Source organism: Perca fluviatilis, chromosome 16 (assembly GCF_010015445.1).
Source record: "Perca fluviatilis chromosome 16, GENO_Pfluv_1.0, whole genome shotgun sequence".
NCBI lineage: Eukaryota > Metazoa > Chordata > Actinopteri > Perciformes > Percidae > Perca > Perca fluviatilis.
Window position 1 is genome coordinate 10066705 of NC_053127.1, and position 13279 is coordinate 10079983.

The 13279-nt window shown below is 37.8% G+C and overlaps 1 protein-coding gene across 5 annotated transcripts in view; it reads left to right on the forward strand.

Annotated features, from left to right (window-relative positions):
- cadm1a (cell adhesion molecule 1a) overlaps positions 1-9588 on the forward strand; it is a 414371-nt gene extending 404783 nt beyond the window's left edge. For all 5 annotated transcript variants that reach the window (XM_039777288.1, XM_039777290.1, XM_039777291.1 and 2 more), the window contains 2 exons: positions 286-414; positions 4044-9588. In XM_039777288.1, coding sequence (XP_039633222.1) covers positions 286-414; positions 4044-4162 — 248 coding nt within the window. In that variant the 3' untranslated portion in view covers positions 4163-9588. The remainder of the gene's footprint in view (positions 1-285; positions 415-4043) is intronic.
- Positions 9589-13279: the final 3691 nt, after the last annotated feature.

Genomic DNA, 13279 nt, shown 5'->3' on the forward strand with positions numbered 1-13279 from the left:
CCTTCTGCAGCACGGGAATAATCCCGTAAATGAAACGTCATCGATATAGACTATGACCTTGGCAATTGTCAAAAATCCTTTCAATCAGTTCTGTTAATGGCAGAAACATTTTCATTGTGGTTAAAGCAGCAGTTCTTAGGCATTGAAGCATCAAAGTTCCTGTATTTAAAGTATAGTCTATAACTCTGACAGCGCCAGTAGGGATGTGGCGACAGACTGCCATTCCACACAACACTGAGTACTGTTGTCTATCCACACTGAGTTTCTTTTTCCTTTTGCTTTCAGATTCACGAGCTGGAGAAGGAGCACCCAGAACGGTGGACCATGCAGTGATTGGAGGAGTGGTGGCCGTGGTCGTCTTCGCCATGCTCTGTCTACTCATCGTCTTGGGGCGCTACTTTGCAAGACACAAAGGTAATGAAGCTGAAAATACTAACACTACACATTTCTCTTTTTTTCACAAACTTAAGCTGCATTGGGCAAGATTATTGTACACAGCATGCAGTGAGCAAACACTGCCCTCACCAACACTGATAGACAGTCTAAACTGGTGCAGTCAGCCAATAACACACCACCCTACTGCCTTTATTTACAGCCATGTTACTGTAGTTGTAGAAAACCTGACGTTGGTGCATTTAAAATATACCATTGGCATAGTTAAAGTTTGACTAACAGCCACCTGGCCAATAAATGGTATGCCCCTTTATTTGGAGAACATACAGTCAACACATTCTCACTCCCATCGCGTAAAATACGGACGCTTGGTCAGGTGCCTTTGGCGATGTTATTGACGCTAAAAGTCTCCTTTAGCGTCATATCTAACCGTGCTTTATCTAAACGTGCTTGGTCGGGACTATTCGCGTCACTTTGGACACTCTGGGTCGGGACGTATGTTTAACTGGCTTGCGGCACAAGAACAGGACAGTTAGGTTTAGGGAAAGATTGTGGGTGGGCTTATAAAAGGTACGTTTCCGTGACACGCGGGACAAGAACTGGACAGTTGGGTTTAGGAAAAGAACGGGACAGTTGGGTTTAGGAAAAGATTGTGGGTGGGGTTATAAAATGACTGTTTCAGTGACACATGGGACAAGAACAAGACACAAACCCTGGTCTCCCGGGTTAAAGTCCTGTGTTGTTTGACCCATCCACCTCCCCAACCAACCTCCCTACGTGGAATATCGGCCTTTCATACTACTCGCTACTGTTGTTGCTCTTAATACTCTGTCATCTTAAAGCGCCGCGGAGCTGCTGCTCTGCCCAGTGCGTTGATTTTTGTGTCGTATCTGACGCTGAAAGGCACTGCCAAGCGTCCTTATTTTACGAGTTGGGAGTGAGAACGGGTTGGGACAGCATGTATAAACTGAGTTTGGGAAATAAACATATGAAATAAAGGACGATTATTACTATTACTACTTTACAAATCAAACAGTACCTATGTATAAAGATTAAAGGAAATGAAATAGAATCTGCAGCTTAATTGAATTGACTCTCTGATTCTGGGTCAGTTTTGGATGAATGGTTGCATTGCGCAACACACACACACAGCGTCCGAGACTTGCAGGCATCATAGAATTTGGAGCCATATGCCATGCCAAACTTTCTCAGAAAGTTGAAAAGGTTGATTCAAACTGATGGCCATAACATAAACAATAGTTTCAATAAATTATCTGGGGGACTCCTGTGTTTCTTTGTTGAACAATATCAAGGATTTCAGTAAAAGAAAACTTTGAAAGGGGAATTTACAGTGGAGTAAAATACCCCACTCTTTAACTCACTTTATTGTCTATGTGGATAAATTGTATTTGGGTTCAGCACACAGCATACACCAAAAACCAAAACAAGGAATAACATCATCAACAAACAACATGGTGGAAAATATAGATGTAAAAACCAAAGAAATTACAGAGAGGGCTCTGTGCAGAAAACATAGTGTAGACAGACTACTCTAAACACAGCAAATATATTATACATACTTATTGGGATGTTATAGGATAAATCCTAACTCAAAATAGTGATTTTTTAAAAATATATATTTTCTATTATTAATATTTTTTTAATGTTAACATTAAACGAATGTATACTGCTTGCCTCTAAAACACAAATTGATCCAGCTGGCTACGAAGTTTACCAGGTGTAGCTTCTTTACTTTGTTTCTGTAAAAACCTATTTTTACATCCTTTCTAAATAATGGAAAAACAGCTATTAAGGCTATGATTTGCTGATGATAAAAAATGTAATGCCGTCCTGCTGAATAGTATAACGCATCTCGTATGCTGCCCTCATAACACAGAAATAATTAGAATCTATAACAAATTTCACACTTTGATATTTCTTACGCAGGAGGAAATGGAATTGGACACATTAACCGCTTTAGAGAGGAAATACTGTAAATGAGGCTATTTAAAGGTGTAAAAGAGACACTTTCTTATTTATGGGGTTGCTGTAGCTCAGTCTGTAGGGAGTTGGCTTGGGAACCGAAGGGACGCTGGTTCAAGTCCTTTGGTAAGGACCAAAGTACGCAGTGTGGATTTGTAGCTGGAGAGATTCCAGTTCACATCCTGGGCAGCGTACCCCCCCAACTGCTCAGGTCCAGCACTGGCAGCTCACTTACTCTGAGATCTCTCCATTTGTGTATGAATAGGTCCTGAGCATGTGTGCGTGTGTATTTCATGCCTGTCTAGTGATTTCTAACAAACACAATGTAAATTGTACCCCCACTGGAGATCAATAAAAAAAAGTATAAAATATAAATGAATGGTGATTCTGAACTCAGTGTTTCCCCTCAGATGTATAAAGTTAAACAATAATTTCTGTTTCCTGCCAATGCATCTGGTGGTGAACTGAAACATTTCTGTTCTTAAAAACACTTATTTCAATAAAAAATAGCAATAAGATGCATATAAACAAATCACATGGAGGTTACTTTGAATAATGGCAAAGTGTATGGTGAAGGTCGTAAGCTGTTTAAAATTCAGTGGATGCCAGATATTCATGAAAGAACAATAAAAATAGTGAAGAGATAAAAGATTTATTAATTTTTCCCTTCTTATAGTGGTTACACCTCTGCAGAGAAATGTTGGTGTGTGAGACTGGAGCCAGTTGAGGTCACTTAGGAAAATAATTCATGTTTAATTACAGGATGTTGAAGGCGACTTTTAACTACCTCTGTCTAAAACTTTCCATACTAATTACTTAACAAAAACACTTACGTGAAGCGACCCATAACCATGAGAACAAACGTGGGAGTAGGGTTGTATTAAGTGGCAACGGGGGGCGGATTACAGCGTAATTCTAAAATGACACAAACTGAGGTTGCATTGCCAAAAGTCTCAGAGTATATCCGATACAGGATGATGGCTGCCCTAGTGCCAGTAAAACATGTATGATTCAATAATGTTTTCTTCCAACTGTCATAAAAACCTGATGTTTCATTGCTATGTACTTGTGACATGTGCAATGTCAATAAAGTTAAATTGAATCTAAATGTTATGTAAGGAGAACAACCAAAAAGGAAACAAGTAGGATTTTCCTTTTTCTTACATGCAGTAATAACATATTCCTTCACCATCCCTGTGGTACAGCACCACTGAACACCTTGTTTTCATCTATTCTAGCAGCATTTGTGCTTTTATTTTTGCATTTGAAGTGCCCCTTCCTCAGTCGACCTGAATATTGCCTTCGTTATCAACCTCTTCTGTGATAAGATTTGAATAAATCTTGTAAATTAAGTTTGAAGGAGCTCGCTAGTTCTTTTTTTTCCTCCTCTGAAATTGACAAGGTTAATTTGAAGGTGTGAGCCTTGCACTCGAGATCATTTGGATACCTTGGTTTTCATGTGCCCATTTGAATGAAAAAGAGGGGAAATGATGTATAATCTGAATATTACAGCTTGCTGGTGTAAGGTTTGTGTAAATGGCCACATGGAGAAGGATTTGCATAATTAGGTGCTGTGGGATGTAGAGGCACATTTTAATCTTTTGTATCATCTACGCAGCAGGCTATTACCCAGTCTGTGACACTGTCCTTCATCCCTTCCTCCTCAGGTACCTACTTCACACACGAAGCCAAAGGAGCAGACGATGCAGCGGACGCAGATACAGCCATCATCAACGCAGAGGGTGGCCACACCAACTCGGACGAAAAGAAAGAGTACTACATCTAATCAAAGCAGGACCCATCACTCTAGTGTCCTCTTTGGGACACAGAGCTGTTTTGGGGGCTGGGGCAGATGGAGAGGGGGGTTTGATGGAGGGATTTAAATTTGGTTCAGGATCACTTTTAGCGAGAGTAGAGGGGTCGAGGAGTAGAAAAGAGATGGGGTTTTAAAGACAGGCCTGGTTTTAAGCCGTTGTTTAGTCTAGTCTGCAGATGTAGATGGAATGTTTTGTGTGTAAAAAAAAATAAAAATCTAAAAAGGACAAAAAACGGGAGGGTTTGGGTTATCGGTAAACTGAGAAGGGGATGGGGTTGGGGGTGGGAAGGGTGTGCCAGACGTCAGAAATCACTGTAGAGAGCTTCACCATTCGACACCTTCCTCCCTAACTGCTGGTACGAATTTTATTTAGTTCAACCATTTGCAGAAAATTCTGTGCCTTGTTCTATCCATACTTTGGATTTGTGTTGATCCTCATTTGCATAACCTTGTTGCTCCCCTTTTTCCTGTTTCATCTTTCCCACTCGTATTCATCGATGTGCTGTTGGCTTTTGTATGAGGGTAAAATTACACAGCCACTTTATTAATTTCGCTAAATGTGTCTGCACACACGTGTCCTCTACTGCATAACAAAAACTCCTTCCAGTATACTGTGATTTGTCTCAAGCCATTACTTCCCCGACTCTTTTTTTCCCTGAAGTTTTGACAGCTCCAAAAATGCATGGAATGCTTTACATATCATTGTACAAAGGACATAAATGAGAAACAGGTTTGATGTACTGTATATGCTCTTCCTGCCCTCTCCTAAACACAACCACATTCAAAACATATTCAAAAAAGAAGGTGGCAAAGGATAATATAAAATTATTTTATTGGGCCTATTCCATTTATTTTTCAGTTTGTTCTTCAGAGCAGGTTTACTTATGCCTCTTAAACAATTACCTTTCTCAGTAAAGAGAAGTGGTACATTATTTGTCCTCACTGCGCTGCCATTTCATTAGCTCAGTGCTATTTTTCTTCTATGAGTCTGAATGTTAGCGCTCTGTTTCCCCACCAGCTTTTATTGAGTTGTGATGATGTGTTAATAATGAGATTCAATTGATTTCCATCTGCTCTTACTCTAGAATATGTTTCTTACCAATGGGAAAGTAAGAAAATGAAATTGTTTTTTGGCAGTCTAAGTCAATATGTCTCAGTAATAAATGGCTGTTGAAAAAATATTTGGTATTAACATTGGCCAACCAGCAGCCAAAAGATGCTGGTAACATAACCGAAAAGAGAAACAGCCTAACTCTAACAACCGTTCTCACTCCACATCAAATACGGCAGCTTGGTCAGTGGCCCTCAGCATCTCATACCCACATACAGGGCACCCTTTAGCATCTGTCTGAGACGCACCAGGCTATCATCTGCTCGGCCGTGGCGCAGTGAGATGACGTAATATAAAGAGGGAAAAAGTCGACATAAGGAAGATAATAATAAAAAAGCAACAAAGTCCACATAGGGAGGAGTTCAGGGTGGATGGATGGGTCAAACAAACAGGACTTTCACCCAGGAGACCGCTGTCTCGCATTGTCAGACCTTCCTCCACTACGCTGCGATATAGACTAGCCTAAACCTGACCCCTGCATGTTGACAGATGATGCCAAAGGGGCACCCAAAGCATTAAAATAGTAATGCCAAGGTGTCCTGGTCAAGCAACCGTATGTGTTGAGTTGGGAGTGATAATGTGTTGACTGAAACACATTTAAATTTATTTACGGAATACATAAGCTGCACAAAATATCCTCCCTGCAGTGTGTTTATCTCACAGAGAATACAATGTAAATCAAGCCAATGAAATCACACATGTATTGTACACTAAACCTTACTAAGAAATATTATTTACAACCTACTAGAATTACAATGGAGTACATTTGTGGATTTCATTGTGTCACCCTCATTGTGAGTTTTTTCAAAATGTAAAACAAGCCAATGTTGGGGTAAGTAAATGTCTTTAAACTAAAATGTTCTGAGACACAGGCCAGTCTTTCTGCTTACATTACACCTTTTGAATATATTTTGCTTTGGTGCAGTAGCTTGAGTGCGTTAACAATTGATAGTTTATTGCATGAATGTACATGCTAAATCTCATTCTTTTTGTTTCTCTATCTTGCTATATGTATCACCTGCCAAAACTGTATGAGGATCTGTTTTGCTGTGCCAGCTGGGGAGTTCTGAGGAATGCCAAAAGTAACTGTTTGTAACTGAATTTATGTTGTGCACCATGGTGGTAATCCATAGGTAATAATAATGCCCTGGCTTGAGGGTCTATTCATGGCATTTTTTGTCAAAATTATGTTTTCACACAGCAAGCAGCTTGCTTAATGAGTCCTTACTCTACTGTATATGACAGCTGTGGGTGGATTTCGGTGGAGGTCTAGGTTGCAGTGTACACCTTCAAAGTGTTGAACAGGCTTTATGTGCCATGATATTACATCATTTTGAACATTTTATCAACGCAAATTATAAACTTATCATTAAACCCAACAGTGGCTGCAACCATTCCTCAGTATTGTTTTTTAAGGCACTTATTCCTGCGGTTTTTCAAAGTAAAGTAAAAAGCTAGAATCAATTGGACAAACAAAAACTAAATCAAATCAGTAAAGAAAACTTTTTAAATGAGTTCCCTGATGATGGCAACTTATCTTGTACAGTCAAATCAGAAGTGAAATTTTAAACATTTTATTGCAGCGCAAATTGAAAACTTGTTAACAATGTTAATGAAATACATCATGATGTAACAAAATTCATTTTTAAAGATTCAGATTCAGGAAATACATCTTACATCAATAACAGTGAGTTTAAACATTGCATATCAAACATAATTTATAGGTGTCATTTAATGTCTTGATATAGTTTGCATGCATATCAATAAGCAACTAGGCATAAGTACCATGTTTCAGCTAAATCCCAACAATTAGTTTCATTGTGAGTGTCCAAACTTAGTCATCATGATTATTTTTTATAATTGTATTGTAACTCTGGTGTTAAGTTCTACAGGTAGAGCTATTTTCAATAAAAATGTCCCCCTTAAAAAACACCTGGTAATGAAGAAATACATTTGCAAATTTCACAACATATACACCTGTACATGGCATAAAGAAGCACACTGTAAATACAGATAAAGAAGTTCTGCAAGTCTTACAGAATGCAACGGAAATTTCTAAAGGGACACTAAAGACTGATGAACTTGTCAGTGGAAATTAGTCTTAAACGTTTATTTTAGTTTTAACATTTGGAAGGTTTATTGCAGATATTATTGGAGGTACTGCTATACACCCACTAGTTTAAGTTTACTGATTACATACTAGCATGTTCATCCATTTCCTTGTTCCCCAGAAATGACTTTTGTTTTGTAGTTCTGGCAGTGTTTCTCTATTTGATTGTGTTTTCTGTATTTCTAGTTTGCCTTTATGGTTTGTATGTGTTGTTCGTTTTGTGAATGTGCTTCTTAATTTGCTTGTGTTTTTGTTGTTTGATGCCCTTTTTCTTGCAAGATTGGTAAAGATCTTTTCTTCATTTGCTTGCTTTTCTTAAGTTGCACTACATTGAGCTCTATTCGCCACTGTACTTTTTGCTCTACCGGTAACCTCAGATTTCACTTGAGACTTTTGGTTTTCCATTATACCTAACCGGTTTTAATTTTATGTATATGATATATATATCAACATCAATCATATATAATGATAAAACATACTTTTTATTAATATGCCACTAGACGTCATTGGGACTTAATGGTGTTGCTTGCTGTGTGGACACTCATATCCAAGATTCAAAACTTTATTGCCATGTTAACACATTTGATTGGAATTTCTCAATGTGCAGCTCAGATTGCAACACATTAACAGTGTGATAGCTTTAATATATCATAATCATGCATGAAGACAGCATTCAGTCTCTCCATATTGAGATTGGGGTTTTGGGGGTCGTCCAAAGGCAGATGAGAAGGTTCTTGTGAAGTGCATTACGCAAATTTCCCTCTCCCTGCATAAAGCATCTGTGCATTTTAAAAGTCGTTTGATATTTTATTGCTTTTAGAAGACAGCCAGAGGGCCGGGTGGGAGCTATGGACAGATTTTTAGCTTTTACATCGGTTATGGAAGTTGTTGATGGGGACTACTGGAGTGATGTTGCAGACAAATATCAAAGATGCTGTGTCACTCCAACTGTTAATTTTTCTGTTAAAACTTGAGTTGATTGAAAGTTCTGTACTCACAAAAGAATCACCACTAAGTTAACACTGTATGCTGATGACACTGTTTTGTGTTTGTTAAGTGGATGGGAGGGGGTGGGGAAGGGTTCAGACTAGTTTAGATGTTTTACAGTCTGGTGTCTGATAAAACTATTAACTGACTTGTTATCGTTGCTTTATAAATCCCAGCGCAGATGCCACTTCATCTGCAAGACTGAGATTGTGTGTTTTTTTTTTTTTTTTACAGTGAGCACTATTTCGCTTCAGTGACATGTGGCAGCTTCCATTTAAATCAGACTTCAAAATATGTCTTGCCAATAAAGGAATAGAACTGAATATTGTCTTCTCCCTTAAGGCTGATGCATTAATATTTTATTTGTGCATATTAAATATGTTGTGTGTTGGAATAGCAAAAGTGTTCTCCAAAATGTTTTACCTACTGTACTATAATTTTGCTCTCCCAAAGTTCCCATATATAATGTACCATGAGCAAAACAACATAAAAACAACATTCAAGTAGGTTTGACGAGGATTGAATTTGAAATAAATAGCAAAATTATATTTTAGGTTACTGTGTATCATTTTATTTTCTATGAAATGCCCAGTAAAGTAAAAAATGATCTTATAGTGTAACTGGTGTAGTTTTCTCCACATTAAATTCTTTTGATAAAGTCATATCTCTAGTTCATGCGTTGCTGACCGATGTGACTGCATCTCAGGTAGAATGCAAAGTTTAGGCCCCACCAATGACATTAAAGCAAGTACAATGCATCCTCATCGAATCAGTTGCAACACATTATTTTGGATCCAAGAGGCAAAATTGGTGGCATTTTGCATATGTGTTGTACATGTTTTCTGTATTTTTCTTAATATTTGGTGCACTGTAAAATATGTGTTTAGTATTGCTTTGTGTTTACATAGGTCATAAAGAGTACACTGTTTATTGGAATGAAGCAGAATGAGAAGCTTGTTGTGGCTGTACTACTACTACTACTGTCACTTTCAACGCACCACCGCCTTTGGAAGCACGTTTGATTCCTGAAAGGTTTTGATTGTGTCACCAGTCATTGTTTTTTAGATTAATTCTTTTTGTCTCTCTGCTGTTATTGGGAAATGTTTATGTGTATTGATGGAGAAAAGGAGTTCCACATTCCCATACACATTTTGTATTGGTTCATAAATAGACATTTTTACAAAACAATGAAGAGTTCTTGTCTTAATAAAAAAAAAAAAAAAAAGATATTAATGTCCAAAATAATCAGTGTTGGTATTATTTGTTTTACTCTAAGTGTTAATATAGTAAGGTGCACCACAGCTATATGGAGAAATGTGAATAATATGGACACACAGCAACACATTATTTATTTTTAATCTTCAGTAACCTCTTGCAGATAATAAAGCCTGACTGCATTTATCTGTTTCATTCTGATAGCCTAAAGAAAATGCCAATTTCGACAGACATAATGTTATAGCGGCTGTACTCGAAATACAGAAAGAAAGTCTTCTGGGATTGCATCCACACAGCTCTCACGGACCATTCTCCAACTCGTCAAATACTGACGCATTGTCACGGCCCTCGTGTCTGATAAAGTCGCACAAGGCACTCACATGCACCAGCATGCACGCACGGCCGGACCGGCTATCAAAACAAAAAGTGCTCAGGACACCATAACTCTACTATATCTTCACATAGCAAATCGTTTTTAATTGCTGTTTTAATGTGATAAATATTGAGTGCAACCCTCTTTATAGCATAAGATTGGCAAACCACAATTTCTGAAGTCAAAATTTTACACTCCCCCCCTCCCAACAACTTTTCTGTAACCTTTTCACTGCTTTAAAAGAATAGCACTCGCTATTTTAAGAAATGTCCAATACAGGATAGTCTCTGTAGACTGCTCTCCAGTACAATGAACCATTTTCCTGGAATGAAGTGCGATGTAAGAAATGTCTCTGATGCTAAAAGGTTTTAACTGCTGATATTTTAAATATGTTTTGTGATTTGTGAAATTTATTTAGGGTTTCTGAGTTAACGTAGATCTCAGCCTCAAAATGAAGCTTAACTAATTAACTACTGTTTTATTACGTGAATAGATGGAGAGATGATATTTGGCGTTCAGGCTCAGTTTTATCACTCCGCACAAGGAAACACCAAGCACAGCAGAGCAGGGATAATAACTTCCCCTCCTTGAAAAATATAGACTCAGGTTGTGCTTATGAAATGCTTTATGGACAGCAGCAGCAAGAGATTGCACCTGTTGCAGCATACCTTTCAGGTGGTCAGCATGGCAGCATATATATATATATATATATATATATATATATATATATATATATATATATATATATATATATATATATATATAGTTTTGTGATTTTTTACTTTTTGTAGTCTGAAGTGAATCTTGGCAGATGCCCATGTCATGAAATCTTTATCACATGCATAAACCAGTGTGAACATGCAGTATAAAGCAAGTACTCCTAATTAACACAAATATAGGGTAATACCTGGAGGAGCATCATGAATGCTGGAACACATTTGACAAGGTTAATACTCTGAAAATCATTTCTGCTCACAGAGTGCAGTGAACCATTTTAACTAACATCTTAAATAAATGGAGATAGTGTTATTGATTCCAACATACTAGATGGAGTTGACGTGAGGCGAGCTATCTGTCATGGAAAAATGAATTTCTCCATTCATATTCAATGTTCAGAATTCAGGCTTTGCTTTAACACACCTATACTATTCAGTAGTCAGTAGATGACTTTAGGAAGAAAGATATTATCTTTTTAATTACATTTTCACCTCAGGCTCTCATTATACCTCAAGTGCTGTACATAATGAGCCAACACCTTAAATAAGTAAAGGTGATACTGCTATTGATTAGAATGTGAAGACCTGAGGCAAGTTATCACTCATAGAAAATGTACTTCTGTTATAGACTCATTACTCAATATCCTTGAATAACCTAAATAGAAAGAAATTATATTCATTACAAGCTAACTGACTCTGAAACAGCAAATGGCTGCACTTAATAAAGCCAGAGCATAATCATTTTTGCAGTGTGTCCTACAGTAATGAAAAAGGTCAGCGATGCAGTCTTGTCTTTATGTGGTAACCTTGCAAGCTCAAAAGGTTAAAGCTGCAGTATCCTGAAATGAATAATATAGTATTTATGCATTACATATGAGCAGCAACCACGTTAGTATTTGTCTCAGTGCAGGTCAATGAGTCTTTGAATCCTGATCTAATGAACTCTGTTAAAAGAAAAGTCTCAATCAAGTATCAAATATTTTTTATCGGATTGGCTGTTTAGCACCCACCCAGAGGCCATTAAGATTAGAGTGCCATTAAGAGGCTTTGTAAAGTAAAGCTCTACAGCCTGATGTCAACAGGTGAACCAGAAGTGATTATGAATGATTTATTGATTGTGAGATTATAAGGGGCAGGAAAGAGCAGACCCATAAACTCTCAGGGCACTGGCGGCCTTTTAAGGAAACTCAGGAAATTAGGCCACCGCCACCTGTAAGGGCTCACAACAATTAAGCTACTTGTCCTTGCTCTGCAATCAGACCAGGTCCCCATTATGCAGATAGTATTACTTGCATTATTTTTTTCATATAATCCAAATACAAACACATCCTCTCTCATGCTCCAAGTCACTTTTACACTTTGCAATATTGGACCAAGACCTGGGTTCCTAAATATAACCACCAAAAACTCATGCTTCTCACTTCTTTCAGAGCAACCCTTACTTGTCTCGTTCGACCGTCATCAATTTCACCCGTTCTACCATTTCTCTCCATCACATCTTCCTTCTCCTCTTAACATTGTAGCTTAGTAACCAATTGAGACCAAAATGTAATGAGCAGCTGACTAAACAAATACAGCTTTTACAAAGAAGTGGCTTCAGCACTTATATGCTGTCCAGCTATTTATATCAGACTGTAAGGGTTAACAGTCTGGTGGTTAATGCAAAGACATGCAAAAAAAAACTGAACTACTCCTTGAAGAGATCATTTCCATAATACTGTCCATGGGACACTAACTACATTCCTACCTAAGCCATGTTTATGAGCTGTTGCTCTGGCTGGTTCTTGCTTCTTTTTGCTCAGTTGGCCTGAAAGTTTCCCATTGTCACAATTACTGAAACAAAAACCCTCAATGCAGTACCTTTCTGTCACAAAAATACTTGTTTTTTGTGTTCCAACGTATCTTCTATTCAGCCACGACTCTCTTCTCTTTGAGCTGTTGTCATTGTTATTTGTGAAATCAGAGCGCAGCCACTTACCAGTTGAATCATCACCTTTATTTGTTTGACTCCAGCAGAAAATTGCTCTGTGCCATTCAGCATTTGCTATGATTGTTTTGTTTTCAACTGCAATTTGTGCTCAGTGGGTCATTTTGACTATTGTTAGACTTTGCAACAAAAGAGTGTGGGGGGACCCTCACAGGGGGGGGTCTGGTTTTCTTATATAAAAGGTACTAAATCAGTCTGATTAATCAGATTGAAGGGAATAAATGGTTATCTTGACCTTATTCACTTCACTTGACTTATCATATTGTATGTAAACGTTTTAGTCACCTAGTTTAAGTATGTGAATTAAGGGTGGCATGGTTTGGTTTGGTTTTATTATGTCATAAACACATAACACACTTTTCCTAATTAAATTTGTTTTGATGGTATTTGGTTACTCACAAAGTATTGTTCAAATTTAGATTTTGACCTGATAATGACGCTAGATAAAAAGTTAAGGTCTCACCAATGTTTTTACAATTCATCCTTAAGGGGGACATGAATGGGTGTACCAAATGTAATGGCAATCTAACGTTTTATGAGACATTTCACTGAAAACCACAAATGTCAACCTGCTGCTGGCGCTAAAGA